Genomic DNA, 25820 nt, shown 5'->3' on the forward strand with positions numbered 1-25820 from the left:
TATTTAACACACTCTGTACTCTGAGTACATCATTAATTCCAATTCAATACACCATTCTCTTCAGCCTGGGAACTTTCTTAAAACCGGGTGAAAGTGCACATTCTAGATGAGTTTGTGTCTCCTGTTACACAGTCATTGGTGTGCACAAACACATTTCATGTATGATAAATATATTCTTATTAAATATTATTTTTCCAATCAAATGTCTATTATATTAATCTTCTTATGCTGAATAGCCCTTAAACGTAATGTTTGAAACCACAGCCCCATTGTATTTGAGGGGACTACCCTTCTATAGGAGAGATTAGAAGAGCCTAATTTTTTACTAGTTAGACCATGTTCCATTTTTCAAAATAAGCATGCACTGGACTCACATTCCATTGTGAAACTGTTAGTCGTGTGTATGAGACATCTCTGTTCAGTTCAAATGCCAAGGGCAGTGAAATGCTATGGTGCCTACGGTGCCAAAAAACGGCACCTCGGACCCTGTAATCAGGCCTTGTCAGTTGTATGTTAGATCGTAAAGAGCTGGTCACAGCCCTTCAGCCTAACTATAAACAGTTGCAATATAATAAAAATCATAGTACCCAGTATGCATAGCGTATTGTATTACCCAGAATTCAGACATACTCTGTGGTTAATCTGTTCTTCGTTAACATAAGAAGCATTAAACCCATCATGTTTTGCGAGGCACAGAACTGGAATCAGAGCACTTAAATCCAAAATTGGACTTACCACTGGAACTTGACAACGTCTGTATGGTAGGCGGAGAAGTAATGACAGAACCTACAAGATAAAAAACAGAGTACAATTTCTGATATATCTGACACATAAGGATCATGGGAGGGGTAAGGACAATAGCCAACATATGGATGCACCATTGCTTCTTCGCTAAATTTTCAGTGACAATGATTCACCAAAATGTTAGAGGAAGCAGTCTCACAAACCACTGACACCCAATGACATCACAGGTTTGACTCCTTGTCTCATTCCTACTGCCTCAACAGCTCCTATTTGCTGCTGAGAGTTTAGGATAATGGAAATGAGCAGAAACTAAAGAAATTAAATATGGATCCCTGAGCCCTTTATGAACACTGAGACCAGAGGTGGCAATGGATATTTTATGCTTTTACTATCCGTGTAAAGATATTTCATGATGTTATTCATAAGCCCCATCACCTTAGGGTTCACTCACATAAAACCAACTTTTCATACAGCTTCATGCCATTATAGGCAATTTCAATCTCCCACTTCTCTTACTAAGGAAATCGTCTCTTGCCACCTGGAAGACATTTTGTAAACAAAATTTGGCCCATTCCCTAATAATACCAATGTTTCAACATTGTGAGAAGCATGTAAGGAATACCAGTGCATGAACTGATCTAGCGTACCCATTCCTCTAGAACAAATATTCATACAATAAGCTCACCTTTCCATAGTCTGTCATACAGACTTCTACATTTCACCATGTAAATGATTCAATTCTTCAGAGAAGTTTAATATAGTATAATATAGTATAACATAGTAATTCTAGCATCATATGTTTGGGTATTTTTTCTTTTTTTGAAGGAACTTGCTGAAAACATGCGTGTTCATTCGAAACTAAAGCTGTGCTTGGTAATTTATCATTTATTGTATTTATTTCTATTTTATTGCATGTGGATTTTCACACAGGGGCTTATTTAGACCTTCATAGGTTGTACTTTGTTCCACCAGGACACCGAAGGTATCCACTCTGCTGTCCTGGGGGACTGCAGCCTGCCACATTTATAATTGGCTGTCTGCCTGCTTGCCTGTCCTCTTTGCTTTTAGAGGAGCCACTGCAACCCCACTGAAGAAAATTAAGCATTTCTGGGGAGACATCAAGTTCATTGTACTCAAACAGCAAAGGTTTTTTTTTTTTAAACACACTCCCACAGCAGGAGTTTGCTTGTGAAAAACAAAAAAATGAATGACCCTGATATTGCTGGGAATTTTCACCAAGCACATGGATCATTTATTTGGTTTACTGTTGGGGACCAGAATTCCCTGGTGGCCCCAAATAGAAAATATTAAGTTGGAACGACCTCCATCAAGTGTTAACTTCTGTCTATCTCCCCAAAAAACTGAATTGATCCTCATCATTAAAATAATGAAACAAGCCCGAAATAGTATTGGTTTGAGAGAGTCCATTCGCTTGGCAAGATTGGCAACAAAAATCAAGAATACTGGCACCGGCTGAAAAGAAATTCCTTTCTAATAGGAATTCAGATATGGTCTTTCAATCATGGTGCTTTCCCACTTGAATCATGACAGTTTGATACTCGCTAAGTGCATTCTGTATGCCACCAATTAACGCAGAGGACAAAATAAGTATGACGGGTGACTTCCACATTAATCGACCTGCTCTGATTGTCTCTGCCAAATCCCTCCTACTACATCAATAAAACTTCTTGCATCTCCAACATGGCAACCACAATAAACAAGGTAGCCTAACTGACAGGCCTCCCTAACACACAAAAAAGTCAGCTAGATCTGAATTCAACAAGAATCTGGAACATGGAATAAAATCGCTCCACAGATTGCCACTTTACTGTCTACCTTTTAGAAGGAGTTAGAGTGCATCTCTTTTAGAAGAACCTCTTCTATTGCTGAGAAAGAAATGCTTAGCTCTTTCCGTCCTGATGCTAAACCGAGAAAAGAGAGAAATAACCGGTCTTGTCTCCACCACAATAGCACAAACATTAATGTGTCCTTATCCCCAATTCTGAATAGTGACCCATTGCTCTGGTCAGACAAAGTTATGTGTTCTCTGTAACAGATAAAATGTGTTCCTTATTTAGCTTGCCACTTAGAAACTGCACTCTGGTTGGACAGATGGGAACCCCCAACTCAGTAACAATTGAGTAGCAGATATATAGATCTGTTTTATAACCTTCGTGTGTGTGTGTGTGTGTGTGTGTGTGTGTATATATATATATTCACTGAAAAAACCATAGGTTTCACACATGTTATAGGTAGCGGAAATTTTACTGATAAAAAACCAATGAAATTCCCCCGTTATAGTTAGTGCAGGCAACTATAACTCACGCGACCGCAATCCTCTGCTGATGCTAATACTGTATTTAGACACTTATTTACCCATGTCTTCTTCCATACATTTTTAGCTATACATATATTACAAATATTTTCTTTTCATAAAGACACATATGTCATCAGCAGAAGATTGCGGTAGCGTGAGTTATAGTTGCCTGCACTAACTATAACGGGGGAATTTCATTGGTTTTTTATCAGTAAAATTTCCGCTAACTATAACATGTGTGAAACCTATGGTTTTTTCAGTGAATTTGAAAGGTTTTTTAAATGCTAATTCCTAACTATAACGTGTGTGAAACCTATGGTTTTTTCAGTGAATTTGTACGGTTTTTTAAATGCTAAGTTACTTTACGCCATTCGTGGCGTGCGTGCCCACTTAACGCAGTTTGTTCCGTGCGCGCACGGTGCGCTTCGCGCACCGTGCGCGCACAGTGAGCACGCGGTGCGCTTCGCGCACCGCGCGCCCACTTTACGCAGTTAGTGCCATGCACGCACGGTGGGCACGCGGTGCGCTACGCGCACCGCATGCCCAGGTTACGCTAGATGGGCCATGTACGCACGATGCGCTTCGCGCACCGTGCGCACATGGAGGACATATGATGCACTTCGTTTTTAAAGGTAATATTTTAATTTTTCGCAGTAGTTATAAGCCATGCACAAATGGTGCTCTTCGGGCACCATTTGCACACGGGGTGGAGAGAGTGTGGATAATTTTTTTTTTTTATATTTTTTTTTTAATCTTTTCGTTTTTTTCTTATGTGAAAAGCCATGCACAATTGGTGACCTTCGGTCACCTATTGCACACGGGGTGGGGTTAGTGTGGATATTTTTTTTTTTTTTTTAATATTTTTTTACCGTACGCGTACGGTAAGCGTAATCGGCGAAATTAGCGAAAAAATAAAAATTTCGTTTTTGGCCTTGGGGGATCTTTGGGGACTCCCTGTACATGGCTATGTGTGTGGGAGCTGTCAAAACAGCCCCTTTAAATGTTTTTGTGCTTTGTTTGTTAATCATCTCTCTCAGTGCGAGAGAGAAAATGGCGGCCGCCGCTTCCTGGTTTCGGCCGATTCGAATGTTTACTAAGATCTAACAGCCAATCATAATCGCGCTCGCGCACGCCACCGTACGCGTACGGTAAGCACACCGTAAGCGCACCGTAAGCTGGCTCAGATATATATATTGATTTAAAGGCTATTTTCTCAGAATCTACTGAACAGATTTACACCAAACCTACAAAAGGCACTTCCTTGACCTGAGGACTACCTCTCTGCCAAATTTCTAGTAATTCTGTTCAGCCGTTCGGGCTGTAGCCCTGTCTAAAGGTCCTATGGAAAAATGCATGGGAAAAACGCGTTTTGGGACCCCCCTTTTATCTCAGCCCCCGCTTGACGAATCCCTCCGAGACTTTCAGGGTAGGAGCGGAGCGTAGCGCCCCACCTATTTTGAAAAATTTGCGAGGATTCGTCGACCGGCGCCAAAGTTATTCAAAATAGAATGTTGTGGATTTCCTATGGAAACGTGGTCCTAACTATAACTACTAGGTAATATATATATATATATATATATATATATATATATATATATATATATATATATATATATAATGAACCAGCACCCCAGAGGGCTTTCACTCGATTTTTTGATACAGAGCCCCATTTTCACTTGCTTTAAATACACACAATTTACGATAAAAATAAATTGACAAAGACAAAGGACAATCACCATTTCAACCCAAGGCAGTACATGAGGTAAATGCGGGTGCCATTTTGGAGCAGGTTACATTTCACACATAATACTCAATCATTTCCAATGCTAGTGCATAGTTTCATCATTAAAATCCATTCGAAACAAATAATTCCAAATTATTTAATGAATCTAAAAACGAAATATATATATACAAAAGGAAAAGTTCCCTCTTAAAATATCAAGTGCATCAGTGCTTCTTGCTCCGTATCTGCCTTTTTACACATAGAGCTCCAATGTGTACCTCAACATGTCCACCTTACTTATATAAAGTGCATGTGCTATATAAATTCTTTGGTTTTCGATATACCATAATTAATTTCTTTTTTTGTTTTTAATAAAGTGCCAGTGCTAGTGCTAGTGCTTATTCAATTATATTATAACGTGCTTAGTGCTAAAGTGCTAGTGTCTATTGTCCTCCTCCCAAAGTTTCAAAGTCATTTAATAAAAAATGGTTCTCTTGAATGTTGTGAGAAGATGGCCTGGTATATGCTGTCCACTAATTAAAGTGGGCACCTTGCACCAGCCCAAACGACCCTTATGGTAATTAAAGAGGTCAAAGATAACCTTAGAAAGCTATGCAAGTGGTAGCTGTGGAGAGAAGCCTTCAGGCTTAGTCTTGAAGGACTGTTACTCAGCTTGTTTTACCAGAATGCAACCTTATAGTATTGGTTAAACCACACAGTAGTTATAAAAATATGTATTTATTATTATAACCCACCTTAAATACATCACAGTGCCTGCTAGAAGCAAATAACCAAAAAGCACACAATACTGTAGCACAGAAACAATCGTAAGTAGCACTAATATACTGTGGGCTCCCGTGCGGGACCAAACCATATACTAAAATAGTTGCATAAGAACCACAGCTCGAGTCAAGACAGTGTTAAGAGTGTCTAGAATCGCTGGGACCTCCAAGGAACCACCCAAGGTGAGTAAGTTATGACCCCATGGAGGACGGGTGCAGTGTGAGAACACGACCGCATGCTACGCACAATTCTATGGGAGAGTCGCCGGTGCAGTTTTATAGTTTAGGGACTCTTCCCAGTGGATTACGAAGAAACCCATTAGAACATAGAAGGATGGAGAGCCACCCTACCTGTGTATACTGAAGTACCAGAGTTACCTATCCCAGGGAAGCCGGGTGTATAGGTTCGAAGTGGCATTGGAAACCGCTGTCGAACTGGACTATGCACACGGACACCAAAATCAGTCCCTCGTGCAGACTTTCAGGCACTTTGGAAGTGCTCCCACCCAGCCCCAATACACTAAATCCTGTCTGGGAGGTGGTCGCACCTCCCTGTGACAGGATGCCTATTGTGCTGCCTTCCCCTGCTCGAGCTTGGCTCATCAGCAGGAGGGCAGAAATGTGTCTCTGGTCGGCAGCAACCATTTTGTGCTGTCCGGGTCGAGAATGCTGGTACCGGGAAGACCAGGGACCCTACAAAGTTCGCTTCTGAAGGGTGGAATCATACCTCCCACACCGGTTACTGGTGTGGAAGTAAAATTCCAAAGTGTTTGATACTTAATTTTTATTTATTTTATTTTTACAGTTTTATATAGCGCGAACCAGACCCGTGAGGGTATCAGAGCGCTTTACAGGATTGAGGGGGGAGTAAGACGTAGGGACGGGAGGGATCACACTGGGAGAGAAAGGGATACAGGGGGAGATTCAATTTCAAGTTCAAGCTACCTGTGGGAGAAAAATTAAAGTATGCAGAGTAACAATACAAAACAAAGTTTCCAATCCACGAGGTGCATCCTAGCTGCAGTTGACGCTACAAATGGGATAAAAAGTTTAAGCTGGCAGTTATAGGGCACACGCGGCAAGTCTGAAAGTAAGGGGTTCACTAGATGAGGTATTTTCCCATTAAGAAAGTTTTGGTCGGAGGAGGAGCCTAGCGCGCAACCAAGATGGCCGCGTAGGTGCGAAGCTCCCGAGGACCTCCGCGACCTCCTGAATTAATCCTGATTATATCCTGTCCTTGACGAGGGGACTGTGTCTGTGTACCCGAGCTGAGGCGGCACCCGTTTTCCGTTTTCGAATCGGACCCCGGACACTGGTGGGAGCACCGATCGAAGATTGCGGCCTTCTCCGCGCCGGCCCCCCGTATTGGAGTTGTGGGGCGATCCGGGGACAAAGCGAACAACAACGGCGGGCAGGGCTGGGCGACTCGCGTACCCCGCGCTTTCACTTTTGCTTTTGCGCCCTCCTTGCCTCAGGCGAGGTAGGGTTGCGGAGCGGGGTGCGGTGGTGTGGCCTTGCCCCTGTGCCCGGCTGACCCGCCGGCTGTGAGTTGTCCATCGGTCCAGTGGTCACCCCCCCCGGAACCCGTGAACTGGTTTATCGGCCCTTTCGAGGAGATTGGCACGACTTTGGGAGTGCGACATGTCCACAAAGCAAGATGGCGACCGGGCCAAGGTGAAATCGACCCGCCGCGGCCCGGCACATCAGTCAAACAGTATGGACCGTTACACCCTCCAGAAGGGATCCCCAGAGGCACAGCGTACATCCCCCGCGGGCCCGACGGAGGCGTCTGCTCAACCCACGGATCTGACCCTGCGGGACGTCATGGGCGCCATTGCCGAGATGAAGGCCTCGGTGGACCAGCGCTTTGATACTCTGGCGCAGAAGATAGACTCGGCCCTGGTGGAGGTGGGCCTGGTGAGAGCCGACTTGTCTAAAACAAAGGATCGGGTCGATTCCCTGGCCCACACCACCTCAAGTCTCACTACAGACGTGGCGGCCCTTCAAAAGGAGATGCACCGGCTTGGCCAGGCGAGCGCCATGATGGACCGTCGATTGGAGGACGCCGAGGGTCGGGCCCGGAGGAACAACGTTCGTATTGTCGGGGTGCCGGAGGGACGGGAGGAGGAGGCGGCAGATTTGTTTGTGGAAGACCTGATCCTCACCCATCTCCAGCCCCGGGGGCTGAGTAAACTTTTTGCGGTGGAACGTGCTCACAGGGTCCCCGGAGGAAGACCTAAGGTCGGAGCTCCGCCGCGGCCTCTCATTGCCCGGATTTTTAACTTTCGGGACAGAGACGCTATCCTGCAGACTTCCAGGCTACAGGGACCGGTCAAGCTTGATAATATGGACGTGAATTTCTACCCTGACTTTACTCCGACGGTCCAAAAGCAGAGACTGAGTTTTCTCGGAGTTAAACGTCGCCTACGGGACATGAACCGTAAGTACTCAATGCTTTTTCCAGCTAAGCTGAGGGTGGAGGTGGATGGTCGCACGCACTTTTTTGACCGTCCCGAGGCGGTTGGGGACTGGTTGGATACTCTGCCTGGGGATCGGGGCCGGGGGGGTGGGGGGGGTGCGGTTGGCGGGGAGGGCTCGCCGGATCAGAACTGAGGGGTGAATAGTAGGCCTTGCTCTGGACAACATTCTGGTTACCATTCACTGATCGTGTATGTTCCCCTCCTATGGAGGTCGTACGGGGTCCATTGGGGGCTTTCCCTCCTCCTCTGGGGGACTAGTTAGTTTTTCATCTATGGGGCGACAGGCACACTGCACTTTGGGGGGGCTGTCTGGGCTCATGCAGGGGTGCAGGGAGGGGGGAGTTCTGTTGGGATGGGTGGGTGGGGGTGGAGTGTTGTTTGTTTGCACCGCAAGGCGAACCCTTTACTGTATTGTTGTTTTTGAGATGCTCTTTGGGGGACGATTGATGGCTTCCATGTATGATGGGGGGTAGGGACCTGACTGTGTTATCATGGAACGTTAACGGACTGGGGGATAGGATTAAGCGTGGTGTGGTCCTGCAGTATCTGAAACGCATTTCACCAGATGTGATCTTCCTGCAGGAGACACACCTTATAGGTAATTCCTTTCATGCCATGAATCGGAGAGGCTATCGCTTGGTGGCCCATTCGGGCTTCACCTCGGGCTCGCGGGGGGTGGGCATCATGATTAAGAACTCGCTCCCATTGGAGATTGATGAGGTGCGCCATGATGAGAGGGGACGTTACACTGTCTTGGTGGGTAGAATGGAGGGCAGAGTGGTCGTTTTTGTATCAGTGTACGTTCCGCCGGGGTTGCAATCTACCACGTTTGCGGACCTGGGGCGCCTCCTCCTTGACCTCCCGGATGGGCTTCTGGTAGTTGGGGGGGACTTCAATGCGGTGGCTTCAGGGTCTATGGATCGTCATCCCCCAAGGGACCTCCCCCGGGCACAGGCGTGGCTGTCCGGCCTCTTAGATACACTGGGATTGGTGGATTGCTGGCGACTAAAGCATCCCGCGCAGCTGCAATACACCTTCCACTCGGGTGCCCATGGTAGCCTCTTGCGGCTTGATTATGTCCTTGTTCCTGCGGCCTATGCTGGGAGGGTGGGAGAGGTGCGCCATTTGGCGCGGGGTATTTCAGATCACTCCCCACTACTGCTGCATCTTGATGTCTTCCCGAGGGGGGAGGGCAGGGTAGCCCCGATCAATGCCTGGTACCTGCGCGACCCCACTATTCGAGCCGAATTGATCAAGTCCTTGCAGCGGTACTTTGAGGAGAATGTGGGGTCTGTCCCTTCTGCCATCTCCCTTTGGGAGGCTTTTAAGGTAGTTCTTAGGGGGGAGGCCCTCTCCGTTATCTCCCATGCCCGGAGGCGCGAGCGGGAGGAGGTAACCCGGGTGGAGGCCGAAATTACTGAACTAGAGGGTGACCTGGGGAGCGGGGTGACGGATGCCACATTGCATGTTCTACACCTCAAGCGGGCGGCCTATAGGGCCCTCGTCACGGAGGCGGCCAGGGGCCTCAGTAGAGAGCAACAGGGGCGACTGTATGATGTGGGTGATAAGGCTGGTAAATTGATAGCGTGGTTGGATAAAAAGGAGAGAGCGAGTCGTGTGGTTCCGTTGATCGAGAGGATGGATGGTGTATGTGTTACCGAGCCGGACGCCATTGTCTCCTGCTTCGCGGATTATTTCCGCGAGGTATACTCCCCGGTTTCTCCCTGCTCGGAGGAGGATTCCCATGCCCTGCTTCGGGACATCGCGCTGCCCTCCCTTTCGGTGGAGGACAGGGATTCGCTGGACGCTCCTCCCACCTCGGACGAAATTGCCCTTGCTATCCGCTCGGTCGCATCTGGCAAGGCCATGGGCCCCAATGGCATTCCTATCGAGCTGTACAAGTTGCGACCGGATGTGCTGGCGCCCCACCTGCGCGCGATGTTCCTGGCGGCCTGCTCGCGGGGTTCCCTTCCGCCGGACCAGCGTCTGGCCACGATCGTGGTGATCCACAAGGAGGGGAGGCCCCGTGAGCGGGTCACATCCTATAGGCCTATCTCGCTCTTGAATGCGGAGCCCAAAATCCTCGCCAAGGTGCTGGCCAACCGGCTGGTCGGCGTGGTGGGCGACTTGGTCCACCAGGACCAGTCCGGCTTCATACCCCATCGTAACACGGCCCTTAATCTGCGACGCTTGCACGGGGTGCTCGCGCGTGTCCCGTTCGTGCGGGAACCGGCCATCTTGGCGTCCTTGGACGCCACCATGGCGTTTGATACGCTTGAGTGGCCATACATTTGGGCGATGCTGGCGAAGTTTGGCTTCGGACCGGGCTTCATCAGCTGGGTCAAGTTGTTGTATTCCGGCCCATTGGCGCAGGTGGTGGTGAATGGACGAGCTTCGGCCCCATTCGCATTGGGACGGGGTACGCGACAGGGCTGCCCCCTGTCGCCTCTCCTGTTTGCACTGGCCCTGGAGCCCCTGGCGGAGTGGCTGCGGTGGCATCCTTCCATCCGTGGTCTCCGTTGGACCCCCGAGCATGAGGATCGTGTGTCCCTCTACGCTGATGATATCCTTCTATATCTAGCCTCCCCGCGTAAATCACTGATCGTCCTAGTTGATGTTTTGCGCTCATTCGGTCGCAACTCAGGCCTCGTCATCAACTGGGCGAAATCCTGTGTATATGTGCTTGCCGGGGAGGCTCCGGTCCTACCACGGGACTGTCCGATCCAGATCGCCTCCCAGGGGTTTCGGTACCTGGGTATATATATTACTCTGGACCCGGAGGCCCGCTACGAGCGGAATTTGCTGCCCCCCCTCCAGCGCTTGAAGGAGGACGTGGTGCGTTGGCGGCGTCTGCCGCTTTCGCCACTTGGCCGAGCGGCCTTGTTTAAAATGATGTCGTTGCCGCGCTTTCTGTACGCTCTCCAGAACACTATGGATTTGGTTCCGGCGCGCTACTTCCGAGAGGTGGAGAGTTTGCAGCGTCGCCTGTTCTGGGACGGGAGGCCACGTATCGCCTTGGCCAAATTGACGCTCCCGTGGTACGATGGGGGGGTTGCCCTCCCGGATATTAAACGGTATTACTGGGCCCCCCAGCTAGCTGCGATTAATCATGGCCTTTACGGGCCCGCCCTGAACCCGGCATTTGAAATGGACAAGATGCTCCTGCCCGGTGGCGACTACAATCGGGCGCTCTACTCGGGCGCGCCGGACCCTCGCCTGACGGGACCGACGCGTGTCATGGTGCGTGTATGGCACGCGGCTAACGCAGCTATGGGGTGGAAGGACCGTTTGACCCGGGCGTCACCGCTATATGCATCGGCGAGGTTGGGCTCCTTGTGGACCTCGAAGGGCTTCGAGAAATGGGACACGATCGGCATCAGCACAGTGGGAGATCTCTGGACGAGGGGGGGATTCAAAACTTTCGAGATGCTGCAGACGGAGTTTCAGTTGCAAGGCAGTGAGTACTTCCGGTACTTACAAGTCCGCCACGCGCTGGGCTCCGTCTTCCCGGATGTCGCGTCCATTCCGGAGTCTTCCCCCCTGGAGGACAGAGTGCTGGATGGCCATGTCCCAGACAGCACGATCTCCCTTATATATAAAAAACTGATTAACGACCGATCGGGCCTGCTGACTGGCCTCCGCGAGGCCTGGGTTGCCGATGGGCTGGAGTTGGACGACGGGGACTGGATGTCCGCGGTGGCCTCTCCGAAGGAGGTGGCCATCCCGGCTCGCCTTCGCTTCGTCCAGCTTAAGATCCTCCACCGGGTTTACGTGACGGGGCCAAGGCTTCTACGTATGGGCTTAGCTGAGGATGGCCTGTGTAAGCGTGGCTGTGGTGCTTTGGCAACTTTCTTGCATATTCTGTGGGAATGCCCAAAGGTGGAGCGATTCTGGCGTGGTGTGCATGAGGTCCTGCGAGTGGTTACGCGTGTCGTGCTGTTGCCTGAAGCGAGGAGATGCTTGCTGAATGTGTGGGAGCCAACTGACTACTCGGTTCCGCAGATGCGGTGGGTGACTCTGGGATACATGATCGCTAAGCGTGACATTGCTCAATTGTGGGGATCCCAGAGGCCTCCGGCGGTGTCGGCCTGGAAAGAACACATGGATTGGTGTATGTTTCGTGAAAAGGTGGTGTATGTTGCGAGGGGTAAGCCTGGGGCGTGGGTGAAAATCTGGGGCCCCTGGAACGCCTATCGCGGGGGTATTTGCGAGCCGCCGCTGCTGCCGGCTGCTTCGCCAGCTCCGTCCCCCTAGCCGACCCCCTCCCCCAGCCGTGGGCACGTGGTTCCCCAGTCCCTGATCCGTTCTCATTCCCCTCTTCAGAGTTTGGCGATTGGTTGGGGTCCCCCACTTAAGGAGCGCGTGCTGTCACTTGGGATTGCGGGTTGCCTTGCGGGTGTGGTTGTTTTTGTGTTGTTGTGTTTTGACAAAAGGAAACTGTATTGTTGGTTTGGAGTTATGTGGCCTGCACTACTGATATCTCCTGATTTACCCTTTTTGCACCGCCAAGAGATTTTTCTGTATGTATGTCATATGCTACTGCCACTCTAGCGGCCGGCCAGACGGTTGTAGGCCCATACTTGTAACTATTTGAGATTGTAATAAACGGTTTCAAAAAAAAAAAAAAAAAAAAAGAAAGTTTTGGTCTCCCTCTTAAAGTGTGCCAAGGACGGGAGTCTTCTAACGGCGGGTGGGATAGAGTTCCAGATTCTTGGAGCGGCTCCAGAGAAGGCTCGGTTGTAGGTTTTTTTCTTCCGGAATTTTGCTGGCTGCAACAGCAGGTTTTTGGCAGATCGGGAATTTCTGGCCTGTCCGGATATCACGAGTTTATGTGCAAGAAATGTCGGTGAGTTCGCGTATAGAGCTTTGTGAGTTATGCAGGCCAGTTTAAATTGTATTCTGGCCTCCAGGGGCAGCCAGTTCAGAGCTTTGAGGTGGGGAGAGATGTGGTCAAATTTTTTTGAGCCCGTTATGAGTCTGGCAGCGGAGTTGAGGCAGGCTTTCAGTGGGGCCAGAGAGTTCTTGGGTAGCCCTGCGAGAGTAGAGCATCCATATTCAAGCCTGGAGATGACAAGGGCCTGGGTAGCCATTTTAAGGTCGGACCTCTCGAGGAAGGGTTTTAGGTTTCTTAGGTAGCTCAGGTGGAATCTAGCCGTTTTGGCCATCGCGTTTATATGGCTGTGCATATTCAAGCTGCCGTCAAGGGTTATTCCCAGGGATTTTGCAGAGTCAACAATGGTAGGCGGGCAGTTTAGTGCCGTGATTGTCTTGATCCATTCCTGGATGTCTGGGTTAGGTTTGGGTGGGGAGATCAGAAGGAATTCGGTTTTGTTGGCGTTGAGTTTAAGTTGGTTGGCAGTGAGCCAATGAACTGTTAGCTTCAGTGCCATGTTTAGGGAGAGAATGTCCTGGGGGGAAGAGATTTTAATGTAGACCTGTGTATCGTCGGCGTACATAAGGTATGAGATGTTGGCGGCACGCAGAACCTCGGTGAGAGGTTCGAGATAAAGGTTGAAGAGGGTAGGGGATAGGGTTGATCCTTGGGGGACTCCCACGGAAACTGGAGATGGGGCGGATAGATCGCCATTGATAAGGACTCTTTGTGATCGGTTTTGGAGGAAGGATCTAAACCATTCAAGGACGGTGCCCTCCAGCCCCATCCTGGATTTGAGGCGTTCAAGGAGAATTTCGTGGTTCACCGTATCAAAGGCGGAAGAGAGGTCTAGAAGGATTAGGAGACAGGTTTTGCCTAGATCTAGGGCTTGGAGAGCGTCATCAACAATGTGGAGGAGGGTGGTTTCTGTGCTGTGTCCCGGTCTGAAGCCTGATTGAAAGTCATCGAGCAGGTGAAAGTTGTTGATGTGATGGCTTAGCTGCTGTTGCACACATTTTTCCAGAACTTTGGCAAGGAGTGGGATGTTGGAAATGGGTCTATAGTTCTCGGCGGAGGCAGGGTCCAGCGTAGGTTTTTTTAGGATGGGGACAACTTGACCCGCCTTGAGCGAGTCAGGAATTGAGCCCTGTAGGAGGGAGGCGTTGATTATTGAGGTCCAGGAAGGGATGATGGCCTTCGAGGCGGCAGCTAGGCAGTTAGAGGGGAGAGGATCGTTAAAATGATTGTTCGGTTTAAGGGAGGCAAGAATTTTAGAGACAGATTAAACGTCATATAGATTAAAATTGGACCAGTGTGCTAGGTTTTTGGGTGAGGTTTGGGTGGACAACACAGAAGAAGAAGGTGGAGCTGGATGATTTTGATTTTGGTGGAGGGTTGCAGATTTAAGCTCATTTCTTAGGGCCGAGATTTTTTCACAGAAGAAGGAAGAGAATTCCTCACTTGATATTAAGGGTTTCGGTATTTCTTTGGCAGTTTTCACTAGTTTGTTGGATTGGTGTTTGACCAGGTTGAACAGCTTGCGGGGCCTATTTTTCGCATTTTCCAGTTCAGTTCTGAAGAATTCTTTTTTAGTGTTGAGTATTTTCTTGTTGTAGGCATTTCTGGCCTGGCGAAGGAGATTTAGATGTGCCGCAGATGGGTGTTTTTTCCAGATTCGTTCAGACTGTCGCAGGGATCTCCTCTCCTTGTTGAGGGATCCATTGAACCAGGGGTTTCTGTCTTTGATCTGTGTTCTTTTTAGTTTTAGCGGTGCCGGGTCATCGAGAATGTCGGATATGGTGGAGGAGTAGTGGTCCGCCAGGTTTGAGACCGTTGTGCACTGTGGAGGGGGGGGGAGGTCAGATTCACAACGGGCTGCCAGTTTCTCGTGGTCAAGGTTCTTGGTGTCTCTGACCCATCGTTTGGGAATCGCAGGTTGGGGGGCCCATGGTTTGTGAGTGTTGGGCAGGAGGAAGGTGATGGCGTGGTGGTCAGACCAATCACAAGGATCAATGGAGATAAGTTTGACCGCTGATTTCTTAGCAATGATCCAGTCGAGGGTGGCACCTTTCGCGTGAGTGGGGAGGGTGCAAGCTTGGGTAAGGGCTAGATCGGCTAAGAGGTCTCTGATCGCGTTGACCTGAGGATTTTTAGGGTCGTTCCAATGCAAGTTAAAGTCACCAAGAAAAATGTCATTAGAGCTTGGGGACACCTTAGTAGTGAGTATTTCCATGAGGAGGTCCGTAAAGCAGTCATTTTTGCCAGGGGGTGGTAACAAATGTGCAATTTGCACAGCTGCGAGGTGTTGTTGGAGATGGCGAGTGCGAGGTATTCACAAGAGTCCGTGGGGTCCACCGGCAGTTCTGTCACAAGGAGGCTGGAGCGGTAGATACAGGCAATGCCGCCCCCCTTTTTCTTTGAGTGTCTGTCCAACCTTACAATGCTATAGTTGGGTGGGACCAAGAGGTCAAGGTAGGGTGATGAGGAATCCTTGAGCCATGATTCAGTCAGGATTGCAAGATCCGATTTGTGTTTCATGATGAGGTCGGCGACATCGGATGCATGCTTTACAGCTGATCGGCAGTTTATTAGGAGGCCGGCTAGGGAGGGGTAGGAGTGGGTGTCGACCGTAGCGGCAGAGGAGGGAACTATGGCTAGGTTGCTATTTACCACCCCTCGGACGCGGCGGGTAGCAACTCTGTTAGGGTTGGTTACAACCGTGCAGATAGGGAGTTCACCCTCTGGGTCTAATGGGCATGGGGCTATGAAGGCAGAGTCGTAGCTACGTAGGAGGTCAGCTACTTCTTCCTCCGTGAGTTCTGAGGGATTAATCATGCCCAGGGAGGGTTTATAGGTGTAGAGGAGAGCAAGAATTTCCTCTTCAGAGAGGAGGCAGGGTTGCTTGCGAGGGCGTAGGTGTCTTTGGGATAGAGGTAGAGGGTGAAGGAGGGGCTTCGTGACGGGGATGTGAGTTTCAGTCTGAGAGAGCCATAGTTTGGAGAAGGTGAGTTCAGTGATGTGAAGGAGGTGCTTTAGGTCCAGAATCGATTTGTGGATGCTCAGTGTTAATTCCGAGGATCTGCGGTGGAGAATATCAATATCATAAAGAGAGGTGAGTTCTGGAAGGCCTGCGGCCTGTTGCCGGGGTGCAGTTTTGATGGTATGTTCAGGTGACCTAGCGGTGAGATCAGGCGGGTTGAGGACTGGTGGTAGGTAAGCTATAGGGAGACACTGGACCGTTCTGACGGTATGCTCCGGTAGACTCGAGGCGGGTTTAGGTGGGCTGAGGGCTGGAACGACATGGTTTGTTGCAGCCGTTTTCGAGATAGCATTTTGCGCGAGAATATAATGCACCTCTACCTATATGTCTGGCTGCGTCACCGACAACCCAGGAGAAGGGTCTGTAAAGGCTGTACGGGTGCTCTGCTCATGCACGGGCACCCTCTCACATAAAACCCAGCACCGTGCCTTCAGGATTGTCAAGGCCTGCTATAGGGGTGACTTAAAGCATTTAAGTGTAGTGACCTATAGATATAGTAAACCTATATCTATAGTAAGTGGTGCATGTGATGGCAGGCCTGCAGTTCCATTTTGCATGGCCTCTCATGGGTGGCATAATACATGCTTTAGCCCATGGGAGGCCTCTGGGGTACCTATGCCCTGGGTACATGTGTACCTTATACTGGGGACTGACAAGGGTACCCCAGTATCCAATCTGGAGTATACCTAAGTACATGGCATAACATTTTAGGGAGAAAGCAGATAGACTGGGGCTCTGATTAACAGGATCCCAGTCAGACTAGTCAAAAACAGTGTAACATCAAGCAAAAAGTGGGGGTAACCAGAAGATGCAGTTCCTACTTTCCTATATGCTGGATGAAGGAAAATAATTGCCTGGATGTGACTGAATTGTGTACAAAACGAAGACCAGATATTAAGGATACACCTTCATCCGAATCGGATTGTGTGATGTTTGTGGTTGGATCATGCATAAGAGATGAAAAAGGTTCCTTGTGTGCTGCATATGCAGTTTGTACAGTGGCAATGGTTCATGAAGCTGCATGCTTAAAGGGAACAGTTTCAGCGCATCTTTCAGAACTTATGGCGCTAACAAGAGCATGTATAATCGGGAAAAATTTAAGAGTAACCGTATTCACTGATAGTCAATATGGTTTTATGGTTGTGCATAATGGTTTTAGGGTTGTGCATGATTTTGGACAACTGTGGATGCAACATGGATTTTTAACATCAGCAGGCTCACTGATTGGAAATGGTAACTTTGTAAAGGATTTACTAGTTGCATTACAGTTGCCCCAAAAATTTGGAGTGGCAAAATGCCCTGCACATAAATCTGGAAATGATTACATTAAGTTTGGCAATAACTATGCTGACCAGGTTGCACGATTCTGTGCACACAATTCAGTTTCAATAAACAAAGGTACCCAGAAATCTGATGCAAATTGTCATCTAATGTTTTCTGCTGTTGAAACTTGGGACAAAATTAAACAATTGCAGGAAGAAGCTATTGATGAAGAAAAATAATTATGGACTAAGTCAAGCTGCACAAGTAGGGAAGAAGATGAGGTGTGGGAATGCAGTGATGGAAGACCAATAATGCCAGATAGTGTGCTGTCACAGATGTCAAGAATCTATCATGGTATAATCCCAAATTCAGGGTCATTGCAGAGAGTCTTTGGCAAAGGTGCATGACATGTCAACAACAAAATGCAGGGAGAAAAACCCGTTGTCAGTTTGGGATGAATTGGAAAAGCAGCAGGTCCATTTACCAGTTACAGGCTGACTTTGTTAAACTACCCCCTTGTAATGGACTAAAATATGTGTTGGTGGTGGTTTGTCTGTTTTCTCGTTGGGTGGAGGCTTACCCAACAAGACAAAATGATAGTCTAACAGTGGCTAAATTACTACTGAGAGAGATAATACCTAGATTTGGATTTCCAGTCTCTTTAGAAGCAGATAGAGGAACTCATTTTAATAATGAAATAATTCAGATGATTTGTGCAGCTTTGCAAATTGAACAAAAATTACATTGTGCCTATTGACCAGAAGCCCCAGGTGTGATCGAACAATTTAATCGCACCATCAAACTTAGATTGGCAAAAGTATGTGCATCCACAGCACCTAAGTGGCCAGATGCTTTACCCCTAGTTCTAATAAGTCTGAGAAGTAATCCTGATAAGAAAACTGGATTATCCCCTCATGAAGTGGTTATGGGGAGAGCAATGTGACAGCCAATAGTTCCAGTGAATCATTTAAAGATCTAGTGCTTGATTGTTGCAAAGAACTGGCTGATGTGGTACGTTCTGTGTCTCATCAGGTTGGAGAAGTTGCAACCACAAAACAGCAAGAACAAGCACATGACCTACGACCAGGTGAGTGGATACTGGTAAAGAAACATGTGAGAAAGTCGTGTTTGGAAGCACGTTGGCAATGGCCATATCAAGTGATAATGGTGACAACAGCAGTGAAGTGTGATGGCTTACCAAATTGGATTCATGCAAGCCACACAAGAAGAGTCCCAGGTCCACTAGAAACAGATAAAAGAGATCAAGAACAGGCTGAAAATAATAGAGAGTCTGGAAATGATCGAGTGAAGTGGGCAACAGCTACTAGGTCCCAAGAAGCTGCTAAGACTGTTGTCAAAGAAGAAGGAAAACTAATTCCAGCTCAAGAGTAAGTATAAAATAAAGAATTGACCAAAAGAAGTTTTGAGAATTGTCTTGAATCTGATGACTCTGTGCAAGTGCAGAAGGCAAGAAAAGGAGATGTGTGGCCAAAAGGAGTAAAAAGACTGAAATATACTCTGAAAATGAGGGTTCCAAATCCAATAATAGAAGTATCGAGCCAAACAGAACAAAGTGAATCAAAAGACAAAACAGTTCAGATAACAAAGAGAATAAAAGTACCAAACAAAAAGTACACAGCACCTGAATCAACATATGTGGTGACGAGCAAGTATCAAAGCAAAGAAGAAGTTGAAGCAAGTTCAAGTTGTGAGCATTCTTATGAGCCACCCGAGATGAACTGTAAAACAAATTAAGGGTGCAGAAATTTGAAAAGAACACATTAAAAAAAATTGAAAATTGAACTGGAACTAAACTAAAGAGCTGTGAAATAATACAAAAAGAATAGGGGTGTGTGAAAAGCAGGTTTAAGTAGTGTTTGGATACACTTTATTTTCAAATCTTTTCGTTTAGTTTTCTTATTTTTTTAGTTTAGTTTATTTTTTTATTTTTTTAATTTCTTCTTAAATGGCAGAAATAAAAAATTAGACTGGATATCAAAATCAAGATTGTAGACGTGTTAAGGCTTGTTTAAGAGGGTCTGACTACTAATGTTTGTCTGGTTAACACTAATTGTTATAGTGCCTTCTTTTATGTATCCTACTAAAAATAATATTACTAATGATGGAATGAATGGACATAAGATTGTGGGTAATTTTAGAGAAGAGCCACAGACTAACATATAGAAATTAACTGATAATAGCATGTATTATCATGATAAATCAATTAATGACTTTTCGTTAAACGTATTTACAAAATTATTGTATGAAAATGTGAACATAATGGGCGCAAGAGATTGTTATGTGTGCATGCAATTACCTCCGTCTGTGTCTGAGGGAGTGATGCATCCCATCACTTACCTCTAATGTACGGTGTCTCATGTAGTGTCTTAACAAGTCTCTTTTATGGGAAGGGTAGTTTACAGTACTATTACTCTAATTATGATTTGGTATTTTCTGAAGTACCTATTAGAAAGAATATGAATGGAGTGAGTAGTGCAAAAGATTCAGAGTATTTTGGGGATTTCTTCCATACAACTAATACAATTGACACAGTATATGCACATAGAAACAACCTAACCGTACATTACGTCATGAGGATATTGAATTCATAGATTTAGTAGAAGATAGAAGACAAAGCTTTAAAGAAAAAGCAGCCAACCAAAAGTCTCATATACCTCCATGGGCTTTCAGAGAAAGAAATTATAAGAAAGGCGAGAAATATGCTGCAATGACCCTGGATTGGAATCACAAGGGAAAGATTTGTTTACTTCGACAGAAAACAGATTTTAATAATTATTTCATTGGTTCTAGTAAATGTGGTCATGTTTTTTTAATAACTGGTGGATGGGGATTAAAAGGTGGTACTGACCCAGTCTTTCCGGGAATACATTATGTGTTTGGTAAAAATGCCTATTATAGATTGTCCACACATTGGTATGGGTGTTGTTTCATGGGAATTGTGTATCCGAAAGTTTATCACACAGATACCAATCATGGAACCAATGGGAAAATGGCTGGACTACCACGAAACAAAAGGGGAGCTAGTTTTACTGATATCGTAGGTGATATATTTGGAGCATTGATACCTTCAGCTGGTGTTATCCTTAGTTCTCATAAAATTATAAAATTGTCCACAATGGTTGATCATTTATCAATGGATAATGCTGGAGGATTCCTAATGATTGACACTGAAATGGTTGCTATAAGGTCAATGTTTTTTCAGAATAGACTTGCTCTTGATGTAATATTGGCAAAAAAGGGCGGAGTCTGTACTATAATGGAAATCCAACACCTATATCCCAGACAAAAGAAAGAGTCTAGAGGACTATATTAAGAATGTTACTGATTTACATAAGGAATTGGCGGAACTGAAGGTTAATGGTGCTAGGGAGAAACCAGGTAACGGTTTCTCTTCAGTAGGTAATGGGTTTCTAACTTCAGTAACAGTTTGTTGGGAAAAATACTAACACCAATAATTGCAGTGGCTACAGGAATGCTAATATTGATAATGATATATAAATGTTGTAGATGCAAGAAAGGAACATTAGATATGAGACGTAGAGCTAAGAAAAGAAAGAGAGAAGATATTGAACTAGAATATAGAAAGACAAACTACTATGAAATAGTAAGGGATATAGATGAAATAATAATGAAACAAAAGAAAACTACAGCTTTTTAAAAATATGATGATAATCAGACTTTTGGGTTAGTAATTTAATGGCTCAAATCGCTATCAAAGGGGGGATTGATAGAGCAGGGTTTTCGCGAAATAAAACCTGCTCGGATTGAACTTCTCATTTGCAAAATAACCATTAAAAAGTTAACTGCATGCTACTAAACGAGTTTGAATTTAACAATGCACATGCGTTAATGAGAACGCATTTAGAGAAAATCAGGGGTTTTGTGCAAGCCTGCACACGACTAATACCGAAATTAATGACTAAAGGGCTGCAAGATTAAACATCATACTAATGCTCTTTGAATCTTGGGCAAACTGATAATATTTTTATGCAGAACACTTTTACAGAATAAAACTCATGCAAAAGATATTATATTCACGTTGTATTTGTCTTTCCTTAGAAAATGGCTTTTTCTGTGCCTGAGAGAAAGGTCTCAAGTCTAGCTTGAAGTTTTAACCATGGTGTGAGGAAGGGAGAGTGCTTAATCAGTTTTCTGTGTGTCTTAGGTGATGACCAAGGTTACGGAGGAAACAATGAGCCTCTAAAAAGCGAATTCCACTGGAAGCAGACATGCAGATAGAAAAGTTACAAAAAACACGAACAAATGGGAATATGCTGCGGAAAAGAAGGATACGTAAGCCTGAAAATGACGAATTGAATTTGGACAATAGTGTGTTTGAAAAATGGAACATGCTTGGAGTGACCAAAACACCCCTTATTAGCCAACTAGAATCTTAAGTTAGGTGGGTTCGATAGTGTAAGGGCTGGAATTGTGTGAATTTAGGTATAATTTTACCTAGTAAATAGGTGGGGTTCGGCGGTGTATTCCTACTTTGCGAGGGGAGAGAGAGCTGTATCACTGTTTCCTATTTTTGTGGGCTGGATGATGATCTGTTGTTCCTGACTCTTAAACTTTGCATTTCAAAATTCATCTTGAAGTGCCTTGCTTACTCTCATGGCCAGAGGGCAGCATTTCTGATTTAAACTTGAATGATAGGTAATTATATTCCATCTCAGAGTTGCATAATTACTTGCAAATGCTTTCTCTTCTTTGTCTCTCTACCTATCCACTCTCTTATTGCGCTGCGGATATGATGTATACTGAACTGATTGAAATTGAATGTTCTTTTGTTTGAATTACTCTGATTTGCATTGTATTTGTACTTGATGAGCATAACATTATTTTAGATAAAGGTTATTGTTATTAACGGAAAAAGAGTATGTTGGTATTATTGTTTGGTAATGAATCACAGTATAAGTACTGATTATTAATTACCAAATTCCTGCCCTCTTAAAAAGGGTTCATCATTTGGAAATGATACCAGTTGGTAAGTTTGGACTAAACTCATACAGTGTGGAGGGAAACAGAACTTTTGGGCTCAGTGTATGAATGATATATCTAAGTTCCCAAAATGCTGCATCAGTTTTTAGTAGCAGAGATTGATGGATTAAACGGTTACATTTGGTGAATTAATAGGTTTGATTATGGTGATTAACAGGTCATACCATAAGTTGTATGTTGTGGTCCGTCATTGACCTTAAACTGAGGTACAGAGTTGCCTAAGATCACAGGATGTTATTAGCCTAATGGGCAGAGGAAATAAAAAAGAGTATAAAGGAGAAAAAAACATCATTTTTGACTATTAGAAATAAACATCAGGTAACACAAGCATCGATGATTTATCACCTATGACAGAGGAAGCAGATGAGGCATCTGCATCATAAGATTAAGCCTTGAAAGCCTGATTAGCACCCGCAATCTAGCTTGGCTACCCACATCCTCCTGCACCACTCTGTGCTTCTAAGATGCAACCAGTCAGTCAACACTGAGCTCAGAATCAATCCTTGAGGCGAGAACAGAAAGAAATTGCATACATCACAAGGGTCAGCTGGTTTCCAGTGCGGAAAGGGGTAGACAGTAAAACAGGATAAGAACCTTCTCAAAGCCTTGTCAATCTAGTTTGAGGCGATGGTTGAGGACTAAAGGTAAGGCATAGCCGTGAGTCCAACATCCTGCGAAGAGGCCTCCAACATCTACCATGTGAGACAGAACCTCATCGCCTACTCTTCAAAAATAAACAATAAGAGGCAATGTAGCGGTCTTGAAGATACCTGAACAAAGAATCAGCTGTCAACAGTGAGGAACTTTTTCTGTCTGCAAAGTTAAAACCTGCACAAGGCGACCAAAACCCAGCACTTATACAAAAATAGGAATTGTGATTTCCAAATTGCGATTTTTACTGAATCACAATTAGGGAATTGTTGTGATGTTCAATTAATAAGCCGCTTGGAGACTCAAAGTGCTTTGAAGCATTTATTCACAACAGCTTTGGAAGTGCAGGACCACACAAGCTTCAATGCCAGCATCAGCTTTAAACTGCTCTTACCCCAAAATTCCACATCTGATGTCACTTTGCCCATTCTGGAATCCTGCTCACCCACTCACACAAACCTGGCCCTGCATGCACTTAATAATTTATCCATAACAGAAATCTCAATAACTAATGTATGAAAATGTACAAACTTTAGATAGCGATTCCTAATGGAGTTGCAAACAGACCTACCTCATGAATATTAATGAGGTAGGTCTCAATTTGCGACCGACCCATTAGGAATTGCACAAATCACAGGGGTGTCTGTACTTGCTTTTTAATGAAGCAGGCTTATTTTCCTCCTTCTTTTAAAATGCAGTCTGTTTTCCTGAAAGGAAAACGGGATAGATTTCAAAAAATTAAATAAAACATTCACGTTTTATTTTTATTTTTTAAGAGCAGGCAACGGTCCTTAGGACCACTGCCTGCTCTTAAAAAAATATTTGTTTCAACATTCATAAAGGGTAAGAGGTCCTGAGGGGACCGCTTCCCATTGTTGTATGGTTATAACCACCCTTGAGGTGTCAGCAAACAAATTATGTTTTGCAACCGTAATTCAGTCGCAAAACATTCATACTTAGCACTGCACTTCGATATTTGGAAGGGATGCTGCAAATGCACCCCTTCCAAATACTAAATCGCTAAACACAAATTGCTATTCAGTATTGTTAGCAAATTTAAATGTGTGCTCTGTACATATGTAAAAGGATTTTTGCGGTAGGAAACAGCCTGATTCTGTGACATGCTTTTGTACATATGGCCCTTAATTCCTAAATGAAACTTCCTCAGCCAAAGCCCAGGAAACAAATACCCAAATTGTGAACCCAAAGTACTGAATAGACACTGCATAGTAAAATAGTGATAGCCAAATCAAAGTACAGAAGTCCAACATTACACAACTAAGCAATCAACCGGTGTGAGATTTTAAAATATACAAGTGTCACACAGTAAGAAACAGAAAAGTTGAATATATTCTCCAATTCTCCAAAGACAAACCCAGAGAGCTTCACATTAAGATGCAAGTATTAAACTAACACTGGTTTTGTTATTTTAATCACACAATAAAAGCTTACTGTTATTAAAATGGTAGCCCCTCCAATACATCCCATTAAGGCATCTCAGTGTAAATTCTTGGAAATGTCTTCAGCTTTATTATTAGCAAGTTATTCATTATTAGCACGTAACAGATTCATATTATTTTCTTAGTTTAAAGAAACATCAGTATTCATTTTCTTTTTTTTTTTTTTTAATTTTTTTTTTTATTGTTTTCAAAACAGTTAAGACAATAGGACACTGAGACAGACCTTGCGCATAGATCCCTTGACAGATCACCACCCAAATGCATAGTCCCTCAACCAACCCCAATTCTACTGCAGTGAGAAAGACAGTGATTCCCCACCTCCCCACCACCTCGCAGGCCATCTCAACCATCCGAATCAGAGGAGTCGTCATCTGAAAGAGGCGGCGGATCGCATATTCCTCCCCTGTACTTGTTCCATGCCCCCCAGACCTTGGCCCACTTGCGAGGACATCCCCGCCTAATAAATACTGATCGCTCAGCAAACATGGCTGCATCCATCTCTCTCCTCCATACAGACAGCAACGGCACTCCCACGCTCCCCATTTTTGGGCTATGTTCCTTTTGGTCGTCATGATCCCCAGCGTTACCCAGCCCTGCGCCTGACGATCGAGATCATTAGGCTCCCACACATTTAACAGACAACGCCTGGGCTCCGGCACCAATGATATCCCGCACACCTGCGACATTGTATGCAGCACTCGCTTCCAGAAGTCTTGGATGACAGGACACTCCCAGACAGTGTGGTAAAAGGTTCCCTCCTCCCCACAACCCTGCAGGCAGAAGGGGTGTGGCGCTCTGCCCATCCTATGTAGTAAGCACCTGGTGTAGTATGAGCGATGCAAAATACGAAGCTGCACCAGCCTCAGCCTCGAAGGTATACCCGCCTCACGCGGCGAGGCCAGTGCCTCACGCCATTCCGGGTCATCAAAGTCACCGACCTCGTCAGCCCACCTCTCCCGCAAGAGCCCCATAGGGTCCGGCAGATTGATGATAAGTTTGCGGTACGTGAAGGACGTAGCCTTCTTTGGCATGTATTCAGTCAACAGCCTGTCCTCCAACGGGGACGCCTCCGGAACCTGCGTGCCAGGAGCCAGCTGTGCCACCAGGGCATGTTTCATCTGGAGGTATCTGAACCATTCCGAAGGAGCCAGCTCATATTGCTGTTGCAAGCGTGCAAACTAGACAACCGCCCCTTTTGCCACACATCGCCTATCACCGAGATTCCGATGTTGTCCCAAGGGTCGCAGCCCTTGCTGTCCCTCAAACGTCCCAGTTGCTTGGCATCCCAGAGAGGTGTAAGTTGAGTCAAGACCCCCGCCATCCCAACCTGGCCTGCGCCGCATGCCAGATAGATATAGTCTGTCTCAGAGGGCCGATCAGCTTCGAGGCTAGTCGGGCATCATACAGAGGGGACAGCATACCCCTCTCACCCAGCACGTCCCTGTCCGCCTTAAATGCAGGGTCA

General features: G+C 46.0%; 1 protein-coding gene across 10 annotated transcripts in view; it reads right to left on the reverse strand.

The window, feature by feature from the left end:
* LOC146866846 (scavenger receptor cysteine-rich domain-containing protein DMBT1-like) overlaps positions 1-25820 on the reverse strand; it is a 1139300-nt gene that overhangs the window by 1060983 nt on the left and 52497 nt on the right. For all 10 annotated transcript variants that reach the window (XM_085602006.1, XM_085601995.1, XM_085601984.1 and 7 more), the window contains exon 2: positions 736-786. In XM_085602006.1, the coding sequence (XP_085458132.1) occupies positions 736-786 (51 nt within the window). The remainder of the gene's footprint in view (positions 1-735; positions 787-25820) is intronic.

This window comes from Triturus cristatus, chromosome 1_2 (genome assembly GCF_964204655.1).
Source record: "Triturus cristatus chromosome 1_2, aTriCri1.1, whole genome shotgun sequence".
In the NCBI taxonomy this organism is placed as follows: domain Eukaryota; kingdom Metazoa; phylum Chordata; class Amphibia; order Caudata; family Salamandridae; genus Triturus; species Triturus cristatus.